We start from the raw sequence: 18,311 nt of genomic DNA, 5'->3' as shown, positions 1-18,311 counted from the left end.
AACTAAATAATAATCATAATTTGAGTAACCAGTTGTCCTTCCTCAACAGATGCAATATTAACAAAGAAATGGAGACCCTGTACACTGGAGCGATTCACGGTTTCCCTCAGCCGAATGGCGCCCTGGCGAATGGGATCTCCGCTGGAATCGGCGGCTCTTTCGATCAAGACGGTGTCCTCAGCCTGATCGTCGTCCTGGGTGGAAGCTTGTCCCTGGTCGCCTTGGTCTTCGCCTTCATCACCTACAGGTACGGTCGAAACTGATCCATTAGCTGCGCTGATAAACGTCCTCGTCGGCCAAGATGAGATGGCCTCCTGTCCCAGGATCGGTTTTAAGGCACGTAGATTAAACGTTCGAGGAGTCGATCGATTCGCGGGCGAACAGAGGCTCTGTCGTGTTCCCAGTCGCCTGGGTGTAATTCTACCGAGTGAGAGTCAACGAATGACCGATTAATTGCGTGGTCGACATTCGACTGCAAACGATAAACACCCGCCCCTGGACCAGTGCTTCTCGTCAGCGTGCTACCTTGAGCTCCCATGTCAATCGACGCATTCGATCTCGCGAGAATCTGGCTAAATGGCGCGCTGGTAGAGCTGGGACTGTTCGAGTAAACGTGGGAGAATATTTTAGAGGGACTCTATTGTGGCGAGTGAAGTTCGAGGAGCTCAGGGTTGATAGAGTTATTCATTATTCATTTCTGTTCTGTTGGAGACTCTGGTACTAATAGCTGGATACTGGAGCGTTATTGTTTGAATTTGTTGGGGAGTGGTGAAGCATTTATGCATTTAGATATTTGTAGTTTGGTAGAAGATCCTTAAAAGGGGTGAGGAATTGGAGAAGGTTATGAGATTATTAATGGTGGGTCTACAGTATTGTTGTAAAGAGTCTGCAAGCTGAAGCAGGACATCTGAATGTCTCTTCTGTTTTTCATGACTCTTCTTCTCTAAGATATTCTTCAAAATTCGCGATTAGTGCTTTCGAAAATTGAAAATTTTAGCATTTTATGATAACGTACATTGGTAGAGAAGTGCAAAGAGCCAAGTGAAACGGTTGTTCGATTGTGTTTCGATGAGGGAGGAATTTCTGGGGGCAAAAACGATCAGTGTTATTTCTACGTGGCCTGGGAATTTCTCGAACAAAAGGGGGTGCGAGGGAACGGGGATCGAAGTAGAAACTCAAATAGAGAAGACAGTTTTATTAGCCTAGCCATCTGCCAGTGGATCTCGACTCAACTCGATGCAATTATCCTTTCTTCGACGATTACGTACCTCCACTTACGTTTCTTGTTATCCATTGATGTGCTGTAAGAGTTCCCCGTATTAGACGAACCAGCGCGTGGCAAGCGTGGGAGGAAAGTTTACGAAGGAAGCACAACTTCTCATTGGGTTTGTCCAGTCCACGTTTATTTGTTACGGGAAAATATATCAGGAGAAATTGTATCTTTGTTCGAATTATTGAAGGCATTTCCTGGAAATGGAAAATGTAATGCGAAGTGACACACACTTTTATTTCGTCGAGAACTTAAATTCTAGTTTTATTTTAGTGCTCACGAAAGATTGGCAAGATTTTGTCCAATCAGATCGCGAGGGATGGAATCTTCCCCTTAGTTTTATTTTTTTCGTTAATTTCGCGCAAATAAGTTCGTGTTCTGGGAGTTCAGTGAAACAACTGAGCTTGCATCATTTTAGTGAATACAACAGGTGGAATATACAGGGTGTTTCACGAGGAACGTGGTAAACTGTTCCAGCATATTCCAGAAGTCATTTTAAAGAAAAAATATTATATTCATCATGGGTATATTCAGCCTTGTTTCTGAGATATGGAAACGCAAGTAGTATAAACCACTTATAGTCAGACACATATAAAAGTACTTATTCTCTGCCTGATTATTTATTTGGAACTGCATGAAATTAAGTGTAACTAGGTATATAAGGTACATTATTAACTCAGACAGTGTCTTACCCTTGTCACAAAATATAGACACCACAAAAACGACTTATCCAAATTGGTAATTAGGTCAATTAATAGTCTTCTAACTCAAAAACTAGATTTCCCAGTATTTAGCTTCCTATCTCGGTAACAGAGCTCAATTAACCCATTATGTACTTACCATTTTTCATCCAGAATATCCTCTTGTTCTCAAATATGCTGCCAATGTTCATCAATTTCCTTGTATAATATAAAGCACCTCGTATGACGCAAAATACAAATGTCATCGAACACGAAAGATATTTCTATCGTATTAATCCACTGAATTCTGCTGCTTCTACACTTTTCTACACATCCTCGATAACGCGATTGAAATCGTGACATTCCTGATAGTCAATGCTCGACAGTTTCGATTTTACGATACCGAAGCTGGGGAATAACGATGACCAACGTCTGAACAAGAAAGACACTCCTTGCCTTTCCATTTCCCTCCAATATCCGGGAGAGAGTGCACCGTTATAAAGTTTCCACTGGTTCCCTCGAACCTTATTGTAGAATAAGGCTTTTGTATTTGTGGAACGTTAAACCGATCGGAAAGTAATAAGTTATTGAATCTCGCGGCCGTCTCGTGGCGCAGTACGCGCTCTGAACTCGAGATAAGAAGTTCGAGCTAAGACTGAATACTTCGCAGGAGCTGTGTTTGACCTTTCGTTTCACGTCGTTCTTCATTTCGAAGAGAAACAATTTTTTGGATTTGTACCATAGCAGGAGGCAAATAACCATAATGCAGTTTTTTATTTTGGCAGTTTATTTGAGGAGGGACTATACTGTGTTGCAAATTTTCAATATTATTTAGGTATGTAGAAGCGAGGAAAATGTAGAGTGAGTTACATATTTGGGTCGAGTCGTAATTCGAGGTTGGTTTAAAAGGAAAAAGAATTGATGGAAAAAGTAAAATTGTAGTATTGATGTAACACATCAAAAACTCATACCATTTACGATGAAAAACATCGATGAAATTTTTTTACTCTCTTAGGTATACCTTTCACTATTAATTACCTCCCTCTCGTCAAGTATCGCTCACTCCACAGGCACCTTAAAATAAAAAACGTGCAACATAGTCGTCACTCAGCGTAGCGAAGGGTTAAATTAAAAGCCATAGTTCCCTCAGCAATTTCGAATTCGCGGGATAGAATACTATTGTCATAGCAAGCGAATGGAGGAATCGAGGCGAGGCTAGATAAAGGAATTCGGAATTGTTTCGATTGGTCAGGTAAGGCTGATTTATTCGTTCGACGTAGTGGACCAGTGTAAACGGATTAAAGTATCGGTTTGCATCGAGCTTGGTTGCTTTTGTACATAATTTGTATACTGTAGACAGCCACTGGTTTTAAATCTTCGAGTCCTTGATGGTCGACGAATAAAACGAGGCTTGATCAATTAAACCTTGATATAGATGTGGGTAGGATCAGAAATTTGTTCGTTTGTTCTCCTTTTTCGAATGTTAAGCGTTGAATATTAAATTCCACACGGGCCAATGCGTTCGGTTATCTCTTTGAACAGACGAGAAATTCCTGTCAGCGAGCTTTGTGAGATCGGATGACGCTTGTGCAGAGCGTCTACAAATTGGTTGGTTAAACTTTATTAGCATACTTTATTAATCACATTGATAAGGACGTCACAGCGAGGGGGATATCAGTTACAAATAGGGGAAATTGGACAGAATTTAATAAAACGAATTTACTTTTCACTCAGTACATTTCAATTTTCCCTTTGATTCTATACAGGATGTTACAAAAAGAGTTTCAAGACTTTAAGGATTTGTAGTAATCAGCAATAGGAGTAAAAAATGTTAAATCAAGAGACGTTCAATAGTCAATGCTTTCGACGAAAAATTGACTTTTAATATCTAAGATTAGGGGCGTGACGTAGGAGTATATTTGAAGGCGGGGCCTCTTCCCCACTCTTACTAGCCCCGCCTTTGTGGGCAGAACGCTCCGCCTACGATCGCAATTCTGCGTCACCTGATTGATCGAAACGTCAAACGACTATTCTATAAGATGAAAAGTTGTTAATGAATTGTGTGTCGAAAATAAGCTTGTTTCCTGTAAAAGTCTGTTGAAGTTCCAGCTAATTAGATCGCCTAAAGATCCTTGGGCGAGGCGTCGCTTGCCCCGCCCACTGTGACGTGAGATGGGCGGAGTCGAACTTAGAAAGTCTGTGAAATTTGCATTTTTTCTGGGAAAACGATTATTTTGTATTCCCCTTATATAGAGCTAATACATAAAAGTAAAGATTATCCACGAATTTTATTGCGAATATAAGTTCTGTCGATAGCCAAGAAATTTTCCTTTTTGCAAAGTCAGATGCACGAATTATAACCTAACACGATGCAATCTTTATTGAAAAGCATATTTTCCAAAAGCTTCCAGACGTCTTAGTATTTTTCCTAAATTCCCTCTTAAATTTCATTTTACGATGCTCTTGTTCTTAATATTACCCTTTCACGTCACGGGTCTCGCGTTAACGTAAATTACGTCAACTTAATAAGGAGGTCGCGTCTAGGATATTAAAGATCCAGGCGTATCATGGAAGTAGTGAACTCCGCGTATCATCTTCCAAATCATTTTTTAATCAAATTACTTCAGGACGGTGAAGCCTCCGAGCCAAAAGTATCTCTTGGCCTTGTCGCAAGCCTTTTTCGCAGACCTTGCTCAATAGAATCTCTGGAATGTCTGGGACGAGAGATGTTCCTCGTAGGTGCTATATTACACCAGCCTCTTGAAGCTTTCATTAGAAGCTCTGTGTTACATGGAGCATGGAACCACGTGGTAAGCGAAGGCAATTAATTCTTTTGCCTCAAGTAGAAGGGGCAAAGTGAACGTGCCGTAAACTTCTTCCAAATAACACAGACGTTGCTGCTGGCGTTATTTCATCTCGAAAATTGTTGTAATAGTTGCATGACTGAAAAACAGACACGCCAATTTCGCGAAGGGCCTCGTAATGACGGCCAATTGAGTTTGGCGCGAGTCAACACTGAGTTTTGTTGTATCGGATCCGCGGTGAACCATCAGCTTCGATGTTTAATCGTTGCACGTTATAGCGATCGATTCGCGGCTCGTCCCTCGTGACGTGTATCAATCGCAATTAGCGACCTGAACCATTCCGAGTGGCTACGCTTAACGAGATAGTGTGCACACGAGGGCCGCGTAATGAGAAAAACAATGAACGAGAGCAAACCTCGTGGAGTATAAAATGTGGAAAATGATACCACTTTGTTTGAAACATTCCTTTGTCGATGAGTTCATCGTAGGTATTTACAAAGTGTAAAAATAGAGAACGGTAGAAAACCTTTTTAAGGCAATCCAGATTATGGATTATATAATCCTTAAAATTGTTTAAAACAGTATATAGTAGGTAATAACCAAGAAATTGATTTAATTTAAAACACAAGAAAAAAAAATGGAGGTTATACAGTTTTGAATATTCTTTATTTTTCTGTAATATGATAAATAAAGAAATAAAAAATTGTGTATCGTGGATAAATTCTTCGTGCATAGGAATTTTCTAACTTTCAACCAACCAGATGGCTTGACGTTGCGCCTGTGGGCGGGGAATACCCCCACTCTGTTTCTCCTCGAGGCTCCACCCCCAGAAGCGATTCTACATCAACTTCGTCTTCAGGATTTTTCCAATTTCTTTTCTTCAATCTCCTCCTCCAGGCTCCCAAATTTAAAAAGATATAAACCGCGTGATTTTTGGACAGTGATAAAAGTATAATCGAAATAAATCCAGATAAATCTCGACGTGGAGACCAGAAACGCCTGGAACGCAGATGTTCTCGTCACTCCATTATTTTTCACGGTTTACTTGCGGAATATACGAACAGGAGCGCGTAAAATTCTCATGTAGCTGTCCAGATTCGACCGTGGCTCTTCCGTCGTTGGTGGTTCAGCAATTTTCACGCGAAGAAATTTCTGTCCGCGGCGTGAGTAATGACTTGTCGTGGGAAACTTTTCGCGCGTCTAGGGTAATCTATCATGAATAATATAATTGACTAATGGCACGATCCAGGCAGTGTTGCTTAAATTTCGGGGAACTCTGGCAACTTCTTATCGCTGGTGAAGTGTCTCGAGCTAACTTTCCCACTAGGAATGATCGCTTTTCGAGAGCGTCTGAACTCGTGGGCGGACTCAGTTGACTAATGCATCGAGCACGTTACGAAATAACACATTTGCTGCTTCTTGGAAAATATTTTTCGAATTATGTCGTAAAGAAGCCACCCCCTTAGTATTTCTAGGGTCAACAGAGTATTTTAATTCGAAAGTGCTAAATAAAATGTTAATTCAAAAATTATCTTTACCCCTTACACAGACTCACAAAGACTTATAACAGGAAGGCCAGGAGGTAATTCGTACAGATTCTCACTTTTTATTTTCTTTTTTGCATTTAATATTCAGAATCAATAGTAATTGTCCTCTAAAGTGCAGCTTTTCTTTATCGACGATCGCTATTTCCTGCAATAGCTTGTTTCAATCTCCGCCCCTGAATATCGTGACTAGAATCACTGACGCTGATAGACGTATCGTGTCGAATTGGGGTGCTGCCACGGTTGTTGATTGTCTAGAGGCGTCAGATGTATTAAAGCAACGTTAATTTACACTGGACGCTATTCGATACCTATTACTCGCGCTCCCTACTGTGGATAATCGTGATTGGATGGACGAGGTTGATAGTCCACCGAATTTCCAAACGAGCGCCCACATAATTCACACCGGCACATTATTCCGCGTGACCAGCCACGATCCTCTTGATCGTTCTGCTGGGCACATTCAACGTCCATTCAGCTCTGGTTCGCCTCGTCGAACGATGTCGAGCCGAGCCAAGATGCAAAAGTCAGAGCCCAAATTGCTTGTCCACGACCTCTCTTAACCCATTCAAAGGCATGGTAGATCGTTCTGAAAAGATTGGTTAAAGCTTTCAAATAGGGGGAAAAAGTGGCATAGTGCCTGGGTGAGCTTAAAGAAGGTAGGCAAAAAACGACTATGGTTTAGCTTCGTACTTTGGACGTGACAAGTTCACGATAAATTAGACGTTCAGGGTTGAATTAAGTATGTGAGCTCAGTATTTTATGTACTTCATTCAAAGGATATTATAGAAGTCTTTAGTTAAATATTTGGAAAAAATTTGATCTTGAAGTTGTTGCTTCTAATAATTAGGGTTATTCATGATTCTGTTTCTTGTCTTCCCTCAGCCTCATCCAGACACTATTCTACTTGTTGCATTAAACTTGGAATGAAATATTCCATTTCCAGGGGGATCTAGTCAAAGGGTGAAAGCAAGTTTGGTTTGTATTGTGAGATCTGTTGAGATTCATGAACTTGCTGAGACCTAAACCAGATCAGTTAAGGCTTACAGATGCTTACTGGTGCCTCTTGATACTTTCTGAAGCCTTCTGAGGCTTTCTGAAACCTATTGAAACGACTGTCCCTCCTTACTCAGTGAGAATCCTCCGCTAACCCAAACTAACTGAAACCTACTGATAGTACTAAGACTACTGAGTCGTCAGGAATCACTTTTACCGAAACAACGTCAGCTACACAGATTTCCAAGAGCATCGAAGTATACTGGGACTATCGATTTCTACCGCCTCTCATTCCCATTCAAAAGATTGACTAAAAACCTTTCTCCCTCGAAAATTTAAATGCAGAACGGTAACAGGCCAATCAGCCAGCGCACAGACACAGCTGGATTCACTTTAGGGGATAAAAAGAGCTCAGCGTGGGTGCATGTAAAACGAGGATCGGGACTGGATTACATTTCAATTAGTTTTGCGCGCGGGGGGTCCTAGTGTCGCATGTGGCTGTTGGATCGTTTTGAAATTCCAAAGGAGGAGCGCTGTCCCAGCGTGTGCTTACCTGAAAACCGCCCCAGGAGGCGAGCAAAAAGAATGGACAGAGTTAAGTGTGCTTTATCACGCTGCATACGTCATAAAAATATAGGACGACGATCTTCCCGAGAGGTGGCGAATAAAAAGAAATCACGGGCAGGTCCTTCATCCTCGGGATCATCGACGTCAGCTTTATTGCTACCCCAACGTTGTCTGTGTCCTTTTAATCTGTCTCACTTAAGCTTCTTCGCGTCCTAGCCTCTCACTTGTCCCCTGCAAGCCCCCACTCGATCGCTTTCTTTTACCTTATCCTCCTTTACCTTCTGTAAGGTCCATTGAACGCCACCCTGGGCTGCAAACGCGATCTGGTGTGGTTGGGTCTGGACAGTTTAACGAGCCTCTCGTTCTTGTAAAAATCGAATTAGACCGAATGAAAGAATCACGTTGAACAGTATTCACGCTGGCCTCAGTCGGGGGAGGGCGATAGAGTGGTCTGTAATTAAGCGGATCCTGCAGTGTGTCCGCTCGGCGAGAAGGGGTAAATAGTGAGGGTCGTTTAACTTGATTTTCGCGTTATCTTTAACGAGGTTAAAGTCGCTGTGACGTCCTATGGTCCTACCAATGTCGTTATGCTCTCGTTACATCCGCTAGAATCGGTTGCCTCAGCTTCGGGAAATTCGATTTCATTGCCTTCAAGTGTGCTCGCTTCTATTTCGTGCGCGTTCTTTGTCCTTAACGAAAAAGGATTTAAGGGGAGGAGGGTAGAAGATATCTTTACTGCAAGATTTATTAAGTTAAGCGTGGTACTGTAATTTTCTCTTTCTGCTGTTGGTGTTTTAGACTGCGTTTCCTGACGAACATGTTCGAACTATTTATTGTACGAGGGAGACAAGTTCAGACGTATTCGCCAGATTCGCGTTGAAATTCCTCCAATCCTTCCAAAATACCCAGTACAATAGGATTGGCTTCGCATTGTGCAACGTCAAATCAGCTTTTCAATGGCCGTCCAGGGAGTTTTACATTAGCCCAATTACAATGGACGTCATACGCACCATTTAATTATACCCGATGATTGATTCGACGATGTCGTCGATTATTACGTTACACAACTCCGTTCCGTTTAAACGTTTGACGGTGACGCAGCGTTACAAAATGTCGCGGTTCCTCCCAACTCCCCCCTCGCCCCGCCACCGATCCCTTCAGCCTCGAGCTTATCGGTTACGCTATTAACAGAACCGCGGTGGAATGAACATCCCGCGATCTATCTGCATTAGCACAGCCACTCGCGATATCGTTTCGAGCCAAATATTTCGACGGATCGGTGGCACATGTCGCGCTGAGTTTCGTCCCAGGATTGATCATGTTCTCGTGCCTGTGCCAGGCGGAAGCTGAGGGATGGCTGCGTGCACGCGATCCGACGATTAGGCGTGCATTTATCACCTTTGTTCCACTGCCTACCATTCTGCGCTGGGAACGATGGGAACTCGTGCTCACGTTTCACGCCAGGCAGGTGTTCGCTTTGAGGGCGAGAGGGAGGCTGGGAGGGTGGCAGAGGGTGGATGGTGTGGGAGAGGAGGACACGCAAGTTTCAATTTTATTAGGATTTAATATTCGAGCATTGAGATTTTCAGATAGTGACATTTTCAAGTTTTCGGGTATTTGAGAATTCTAATATTTTAGTATTTATAGGGTTTTTAAATTTTGGAATATTTAGATTTGTGAATGTCCAGATATCTAAATATTCAAATACTCAAAATGTTGAAATATTCAAAATATTCAAATATTCAAATATTCAAACATTCAAACATTCAAATATTCAAACATTCAAACATTTAAATATTCAAATATTCAAATATCCAGAAATCCAAATATTTCTCTAGCCAAAATTCAAATCTTTCCATCCCTGAAATCTTCCAGTTTTCGAATATCGAAAATTTTCTCACCCATTTCCCTCGAAGTTAGCACGAGCATAAAAGCATTGGGCCGTAAAAGTAACATTCGCGACGCTGCTTTTTTCTCCACGATTCGTTCTGTAGCGCAGACAGTGTAAACCCGAGCTTTCGCCAAAGTTAAGGGTAGGGGGTGTCTTACTCTGTACTCCAGGTGGGTCTGGGACGAGCAGATTCTCTCGGGAGGGAGGTGTGAACGTAGTCGGTGTTGCGTTTCAGCAGAAAATCGCCTTAGAGCGCGAAGCACTTCAGCAGCTGCGAGCGTGTTCGCATTTTAATTTGATCTAATAAGCCTCGGTTGTAGAGTCCTGTGATTATTAGATACCACTGGATAAAGTTAATGGTAGATGGCAGGAGATACAGGGTGTGATTAGAAACCAAGGTCTCCTGTTTTGAGAAGATTTTTACTTAATACATAATACATTCAGTACATTTTTAGAGACGTTAAATATTTGTAGAATTTTAGCAAATTTAATTTATAAATTGATATATGAATTTGAATCGCATATGTGAATTATTTTCAAGTTTAACAGTATTTATAGTTAATACCTCTCTAAATCAAAAAGCGAGAATTTAATTTAAAAATCTTTCGTGAACGCTGCAGTAGTCTAATTTTTAAGAAATTGTAATAATCTAGCCTAGCGAACTAGAAAGAGTCTTTCTTGTCAATCAACCCTTAGTTCTTTCTGTCTTCAGGTCTCCAAGTTTTGCGATAGTTTCTTAGCCTCTTAGTCTTTTGCATAGTTCGCTCACTGTGTCTGAAACAAGGCAGCAGCGATCGTCTGACGTTGCGGCGGCGCGCAATAATGGGAAATTATGGTTATAATATTCGTGTGTATGCGTGCGTGACCAACACCCATTGTCTCGCTTCGACTACAGCGATAATTGGACCCTGTCCGCTGCTGTGCACCTCTTGCGCAGTATATTACTCAGTTGCGACCAGCTATTTCGACTGTAAATTGATTTCGGCCTGCAATTATGCAAATGACGATGGAAAATTGTAATTACGTTACAATTAATGTTCCTCATTCTTTGATTGCAAAGTTAAAAGCATCAGTTTTCCTTCCACTTGTTTATTTATTTATATGTTGCTTCTATACTTTCAAGTAGAATAAGTCGACGCTTAGTTGGACGAGAAAGAACGGCTGATAAATCGTTGACTCGAACTACTTGCTCCTCGCTGGCCATCAATTTTTTCTATATTTCGAGACAATTAATTGTCTATTCGTTAACCAAGCACGAGTATTTCGTGTACGCATGGCAGTTTCAATTATACAGACGTATTTTTTAACTAAAATGCGAAAGGGTGGAGAACAAACATATGTTGCCGGAAATGAAACGTCAACAGGATGGTTGGATGTCATTGGAGGCTGGAGAGAGACAGAAAAAGAGGAAAGAATAATTTGGAATATATTTTAAAAGTGACAGAAATCAAAAAACGCGATTTTTTAATTACGACTGCGAATCAGTTTAACAAATATATTTCAATTAATTGTAAAAGATATACTTATTGATTTTCGGACTTTTAGAAAATTTTGAAATGTAACTTATAAATTAAATAGACTCAAGTTAAATAATTTATTTTAGATAATTCTACTTTTTAGTGACTAATATTTTAGTTACTAAATAATTTTTCTTCTAAGCTCATAAATAGTTCTCTGCTCATCCTGAAAAAGATACTTTTTTGAAATATATCTCCCTTGAAATACGTGCAGGATATAGACGTGGACTCGATTTCCTCTCGCGACCTGTTTTAAATTACATTTTTTACACGGCACACTATTTCCTACGCTCTCCCTTTTATTACTTTCTTCTGCATGTGTTCGATCATGAATATTCCGCTCAGTTTTTTCCCCACGATCTATTTACCGATGTTTTATCTTCACGGTACGAAACGTAAATTGCTGGTAAATTCTCTACGTTCCCAAAAATGGTAAACATTCGACACGTACACGAAATTGGGATAAATCAACTCTGTTGAGTAAACATGAAACTAATCATTATTTTGATTGTACTGGTGAAGTGAAGGGACGCTGTTGATCAAAATTTCTGGTTAATTCAAACTTCGAAAATTCTCCTCGATTTAAGTGAGGAAAGGGAGTGAAGCAGAGGTTTTTTACTGCTAGATATGCGTACAGTGTTAGCTACCAGTATAAAATCACCTGACTTTTTATTGTACCCTTTTTATACTACTGGTCAGTGTTGACTAATCCCGCAGCAATTTAGGTTTTATCTGTATTTTAATGTATGGTCCTTTTTATTAGTCTGTCTTGTGTATTTTATGTTCATTTCCCCTGTAAAAAAAATGTCTATAATTTTATTACGTATAGTAATATTCTAGATATAATAACTTGTAGCAGATAATATTATCCAATAGTTGAAGCTTACATTTACAAGAAATCTATACTATTTTCTCAACAATCGAGTCTTTATGTGTGTTTTAATACGTCCTTTCTTTTTAGTAATTTTTCCTACAGGAAGTGTTGACAATTTTTCTATTTGTAACATGTTCCACAATTTTAGCCCACAGACTAAGTTCAAATTTACAAGAAATCCGTATTATGGTGCCCTCGCTATTTCTCCCCCATGAACATTCACGCTATTGCGTGTACGCTCGCGCGACATTCCTACAAAAGTCGTAACCGTGTCGTAAGTAATTAATACACCGCAGAAACTGTCGTTCCAGCGGTGGGTTCGCGTTCATTTTGGAACGTAAAGCAGGAAATGAACGTGTCGCAGTGGCATCGCGAGCGAACTACCAGCCAGCAACGAGCTCTCTTCGGGAGACGCTGTTTGAGGGGGAACGTTGGTCCGTGTCGCAGCAGCTGAGAGAGTAACCTTTAAGTTTCACGACGATGCTTGACGATCTCTTCGCCAACTCTGGGGAATTACCTCTCGGCAAAGTGCTACACAGACGATTGACCTTTCTCATTTCTTCTTTCGGCTGGTCCACAGACGGTAATTATAGCCCGTTAATTTCGTCTACTTTTAGTCGGAAAGGGAGATTACCTTTTACACCCTTTTTCAGTCATAACTTCGTCCTGACAAATCGATTCTTGTCTGGAGGATTATATTTTAATTGTTTTTTTTTAGCACGACCTCCTCGTGCTTATTAATTAAGGTCCTGTTTTATTAAAACTCGTTTTCTTGAGACAGGAGATTGGATTGTAAGTGTCTCGAGACTTTCAAATATTCAAATTACATTTGAAAATTTGAATATTTGAATATTAAACTTTCCTGATATTTAAATTTTCAAAGTCTCCACAAACAAAACTTTTATTCGATACAGTATCGAAATTCCTATTCCTGGTGAATCATTTACCACGTCGCGAATATTTTCGCCTACTTGTCTGAAAGACTGCACTAACTACAGGCAGGCATCTCCATATTAACAACCTCGCATAAAAATCGTATATACCACAATCCCCCAAAATTTATCTCTCCCTCCCTACATTATGCTAACTCTCATGAATCACTCCTACATCCTGCACTTTATCCATTCTGGCAAATTGCTTAGGCTTTTATCTACACTGTTCCAGTTCCCCGAAATGACCTCTCGTCTTCACACGCCAGCCGCGGGTAAATCCAAAATAATTCCCTGTAACTCTTATTTTTCGCGGCGAATATCGTCCAGCGGGCATGGCCAATAAAACAGAAGCGAGTCGATCGAACAGCCTCAATGGAGATTCGGTTTAAATTCGCGTCCATGTACGAGCGAAGGACGCCGTCGATCCGCGAATTCATCGCGCGATTTTCGTGCCTTTTTTAATCCCTCTTTTTTATCGCCCCGAACAGGACGAATATTTACCGATCTGCGTTACGTCGATGGCGTACGAACTTTCCACGTTGTCTGAAATCGATAATTTAATTCGGTGGGAAGACAGGCCGCGAGTGTCTGCCACCGCATAATAATGGCGCACCAGAGACACTGCGGGACAGGAGCGCCTGTCCCCAGTATAATTCCCTGCGAATTCCTGTTTCGATTTAATTTGACTAATTAAACGCCGCTCGATTTGCCTAGGTCAGCTTCACAGGGGAACCGTCGCTGTAAATCGCCGAAATTTCCGTGAGCTCGCAGATGGCTCGCCTATAAATCCGTGGTCAAACTTTCGGCCCCTCTAATCGAGTTGGTTGAATTAGTTTGACGAGCGAAAGCTGCTGCTATATCTGGCTTTCTCGGAGTTTCTGGTTTACTCGTCGCGAGAGGCGTAATTTTTTCATGCAGTGTCACGTGTGGAGGAGGTTTAGGGTTGAAAAAGGGGGGATGGATGCTTGGCGGTGTTTTTTGTGGATTTTTTTTTCGTGAGATTGGGGGATATTTTATTAGACAGATATTTCATTGAGTATAGAATCAGTTTTAAGTAGAAATAGTGTTTCTTACTTTTAGTAGAGGGGGTCTGTCTAGAGAGGGACTTATACTACTGTAAGGTTTTTTATGGGAGTGTAGGATATTTGTTATAAAGGTATTTTATTGAGTATAAAATCAGTTTTAAGTAGAAATTGAGTCTATTATTTTTAGTAAAGCGGGTCTGACCAAGAGAAGACTTATACTACTGGAAAGAACAGAAGCAGCAGTAGTATAATCCTCTTCTGGTCAGGCCTACTTAGCCCGTATCTTTAGTTATTAGTAACTCGGAAAGGAAGCTTCATATGCAATTCTTTCATTCTTGATTTTCGTCTCATTGTGACATGTAGAATAATCTCTAAAATCTCTGACATCTACTATCATTAATTAAAACCTCAATTCTTATTTTTAACAGAAAAGATTCGACTGAATCTCCTGACCGACTTAAGAGCTTCATTTCTTTGTTTCTGATAAAACAGTCACCATTAGTGATTTCGAGGGACCCTTATTCCTTACCCTCATCATTGATTGATCATTGATCAGTCTATCTCTTCTTCACGAATCGTTTCAAACTGTTTTAATCCAGCACAAAATTGTCACACACACGCGGAAAAAATGGCCATATAGATCTTTCAAACGTCTCCTAAGTATATTTACACAATGTAGACTTCTATAAAATCTATTACACTTCTTTCTAAAATCAACAAAGGTCGCTTGACTACTGTAAAAGCAGCTTTCCTAAATCTACAAAGTCGACTGTTCCTGATTCTATTAAATCCATGCCTGTTAGAGTACTTTCATAAATTCTACAACAGACTCCAATGCCTTCAGCTTAACATTTTTTTCATACACAGCAAACTGCATTCTCCCCCGCAAATCCAGATTTTCTTTGTCGTCCATTATCTCCCATTCCCTAATGACTAGGACAACTGCGTAAGAGAATGGCCCGCGGTTGAAGTTGCGGTTCCAGCGTCGAAACTGAATTCAAATTAGGTTCGAGTTAGCCCCAGGTCGAAGATAAGGGTGAATCTTCTTGCCTCGATCTGCAAAGTAGTAACGTTCGACTAATGGCAGACGTGTTCGAAAAGTTTCCTTCGATTCTCCCTTCGAAGGCGCCTTCGTTCTTCATGTCCCTTTCATTCTCTCTGCTTTACCTCCTCTACGATTTCGCGGCTGGTCCAGCCCTACGATTTTCTAGTCGCAGCGTGAAACCGCGAGAAACGTGGGGCAAAGGGAGGGTAATGGCTTTAAAAAGCCCGAGGGAGAAGAGATCCTGGCGCTATCTTCTCCGCGAGGCTCCGCGATTTTTGTTCCTGAATAACGTAAGAGGCTTTAGAGGAGCCCTCGTTCAATCATACGCACCGGATCGTAATGATCCCTTCGAAGCCGCGGAGATTGAACCTTAAGAACCTAATATTCTGTTACGCTCTCCTTCGTTCAGCCCTCTACTATGCACCCTAGAACGTGGCGGAGTAGTTACTGTCATTAGGGCTGTGGGGGGAAAGGGAATGGAAGTTGAATGTGTTGAGTGCTATGTTTGAAGACCTTGAAGGTTTTAAAAGTTTCAGGGTGAGGTGGATAGACCATGGGTGTAAGAAATTTTAAAGGGTGATTCTACCTGCCAACATAAGATGAAAATTGAAAGTGATAAATACACGTTTGAGGTCTCGTTTCAGATTTATTAACTGGTGGAAAACGCTGGAACTGTGTCTGGCTTTGTATGGACTTATTCTACTGAGTTCGCGGTGTCTGATATTATAGGGACTTATTCTACTGCGTTGTGTCTGACTTAAAACTTATTCTACACTAACTGAAGTCGTAATTTTCTGTGGATTATTACTGAATGATATTTCAAGTCTCACAAGGGGAGGACACAGTGAGATAGAGATCAATTTTGATGAACTTATACTTGATAAATCTTAATAAAAAATAAGCCTTAATAATCAAGATTATTCTGTGTATAATTTCAAACATTTCTTACTCGTGAGTTCGATCCTCTGTATATACAAAGTATATCACATATTTTCTTTTTTATTTATTTAAATAATAGCAACCCTCGATAATAGACACTACGAATAATCGAGACCCCATTAATCGAGGTTCCATTATGTTCTGAATACCATTTAACGCAGTCTCTCAGTCAATCTAGGCGCTCAGTTAATATCTTCCTCAAACAGTACAAAGACACTTGTCCTTAAGAGCTCTCTTCTCGCCATTATTTATGGTTGAATTTGAGGAAAGGATTAGAGGGAACCACAAGCGCAATAAAAGCAACCCAGGGAAATTAATGAGGGCGAGAGACACCGCGATATTCGAACGGATCCTTCCGGCGGAGAAGTTTCTTGGCTCGAACGACTCGGATGTACATCAAATCTCGGATCTAATCCAGGTGCAGCTCGAACAAAATCCTGGTCTTTAGTAGCCGTTTCGCCGACACGTTCGGTCTTCCCTTATTTGCTAGGTCCTTGGTCAGCGTCCGTGATCTGAGGGACCATTTATCTAAAATAAGTCTGCTTTTTGTGTGGAGACCCATATTTCAACATTTCTTCTTGCTATCTTCACCCTGGGTGGCTAGCCTGTTATCTTTCCATGGCCTCTTACCCTAACTTCAAAGTTGCCTTTTCATCACAAACTTTCTTCATGCAATTTTTATTATGCTCTATGGTCACACAATGACTATTTTCTGTTCTCCTTTCTTTTTAATTTTTTTTCTAGTTGAATTTATTAATTCTCTTAGAGTAAATTACAGATTTTTTTAGAACACTAATTTATAATCAAGTATCACTTCTAACTTCTTTAAATACTTTCTTGAATTTCGATACAAATGATTTTTCTGATTCCAAAATCTTTTGTGGACAAATTTAAGTCACTGTATCTCTCACAGAATATGAACTTGATGTGGCTTCGAATTGAGCTGAAAGATTGACGCTGTGATCCAATGAGCCCACGGAGTCAGGCTTCCTGCAGGAGAAATGGTATGGATGGGCATATATATTTCACACGGGGAAGTAAGCTGATATTTTTGCTCGTCGAGGCAAGAAGGACCCCAGCCGCGATCTTTTTCAGCGATCATTTTTATCGTCGCTCGGTGGTACTCGTTCCTGGCACTCCTATCAAGAATGCTCTCATCCTTGGCGATTTCTGCCGAGGGTTAATGCAGCGCGTCAGGCCACGTCCTTCTTCGTTTGCTGTTCGCAAACTTTACTCGCCCGTCGCTCATTCTTCTAATGGACGATAAGCCCTCTTCGTCACCGACTCGAAATCCACTTTGCCTTTCAGTTATTGTTTGCCAGAAATTGAGATCATCACAACCTTCTGTGATGGAAAAAATAATGCTTCGGTTTTTCGCTAACTCTGTAGACACACAGGAGTGGAGAAAAGTTGGTCCAAGGGAATTTTCTTATTAGGGAAAATTCAATTCAGCTTTAAATTCGAACTAGCATTGTGGTTTTATACATCTGGGAGTCTTGTTCTATGTTTGATTCACTAAAAATTCTATTTCATGAGAAGGGATTTTAATTTATAGAGAGAAAACTGCTTTCAAGTCATTTATGTTAAAATTTGTCGCTGTAATTTTTATTAGTGTCATTCAGAATTATGGAAGTGTGTTTTATTGTTCATAAAATATAGGTTCAAGGTACATAAAATATTTAAAAAATATTGTTACAAAAAAGCTAGATACAGCTACAGCTGTAGATATATTCAAAAGTATATATAAAGTTTTCTGGAAAAGAGTGGTTAAAGTTTCAGCCAATCAGATCTCACAGAGGCCTGTAGGCGGAGCCTAGACTCCAGTGCCATCTACTGCTGCCCTGCCCAGAGTTCCCTGTCCCCCAAATTTCTGTTCTCCAAGTATCCTGAATCTCCTTCGTCTACCCCTTCGTCTGACTACATATCTCCACGCACTTATTCCACTAAACTCGTGAATCAGCTTACTCAGGCCACTTTGCCTCGCGATTTCGCGTATCACGAATGGGTAAGCAGCTCGAGTGGCGCGCGCAAAATATCCAAAGATTTTCTCCAAGGATTTTCTTTGACAGCACCTCTCATCTCGACGCTTATCCATTGAAAGCCATCTCGGAATTCCTTCGACGTATCTCGCGATAATCTTCGTACGAAGAAAATATATTTCATACTCCTCGTACGATTGTTCATTCAATTTCTAGACTCTGAAGAGCCTTCGAGGACCCTTTTCACG

At 40.7% G+C, this 18,311-nt stretch overlaps 1 protein-coding gene across 1 annotated transcript in view; it reads left to right on the top strand.

Annotated features, from left to right (window-relative positions):
• LOC143180906 (adhesion G protein-coupled receptor E3) overlaps window positions 1-18,311 on the top strand; it is a 73,177-nt gene that overhangs the window by 5,778 nt on the left and 49,088 nt on the right. Inside the window, exon 2 of the mRNA XM_076380955.1 lies at window positions 50-247. Coding sequence (XP_076237070.1) covers window positions 69-247 — 179 coding nt within the window. The 5' untranslated portion in view covers window positions 50-68. The remainder of the gene's footprint in view (window positions 1-49; window positions 248-18,311) is intronic.

This window comes from Calliopsis andreniformis, chromosome 1 (genome assembly GCF_051401765.1).
Source record: "Calliopsis andreniformis isolate RMS-2024a chromosome 1, iyCalAndr_principal, whole genome shotgun sequence".
Classification (NCBI taxonomy): domain Eukaryota; kingdom Metazoa; phylum Arthropoda; class Insecta; order Hymenoptera; family Andrenidae; genus Calliopsis; species Calliopsis andreniformis.
This window is presented reverse-complemented; position numbering and strand designations above follow the sequence as displayed.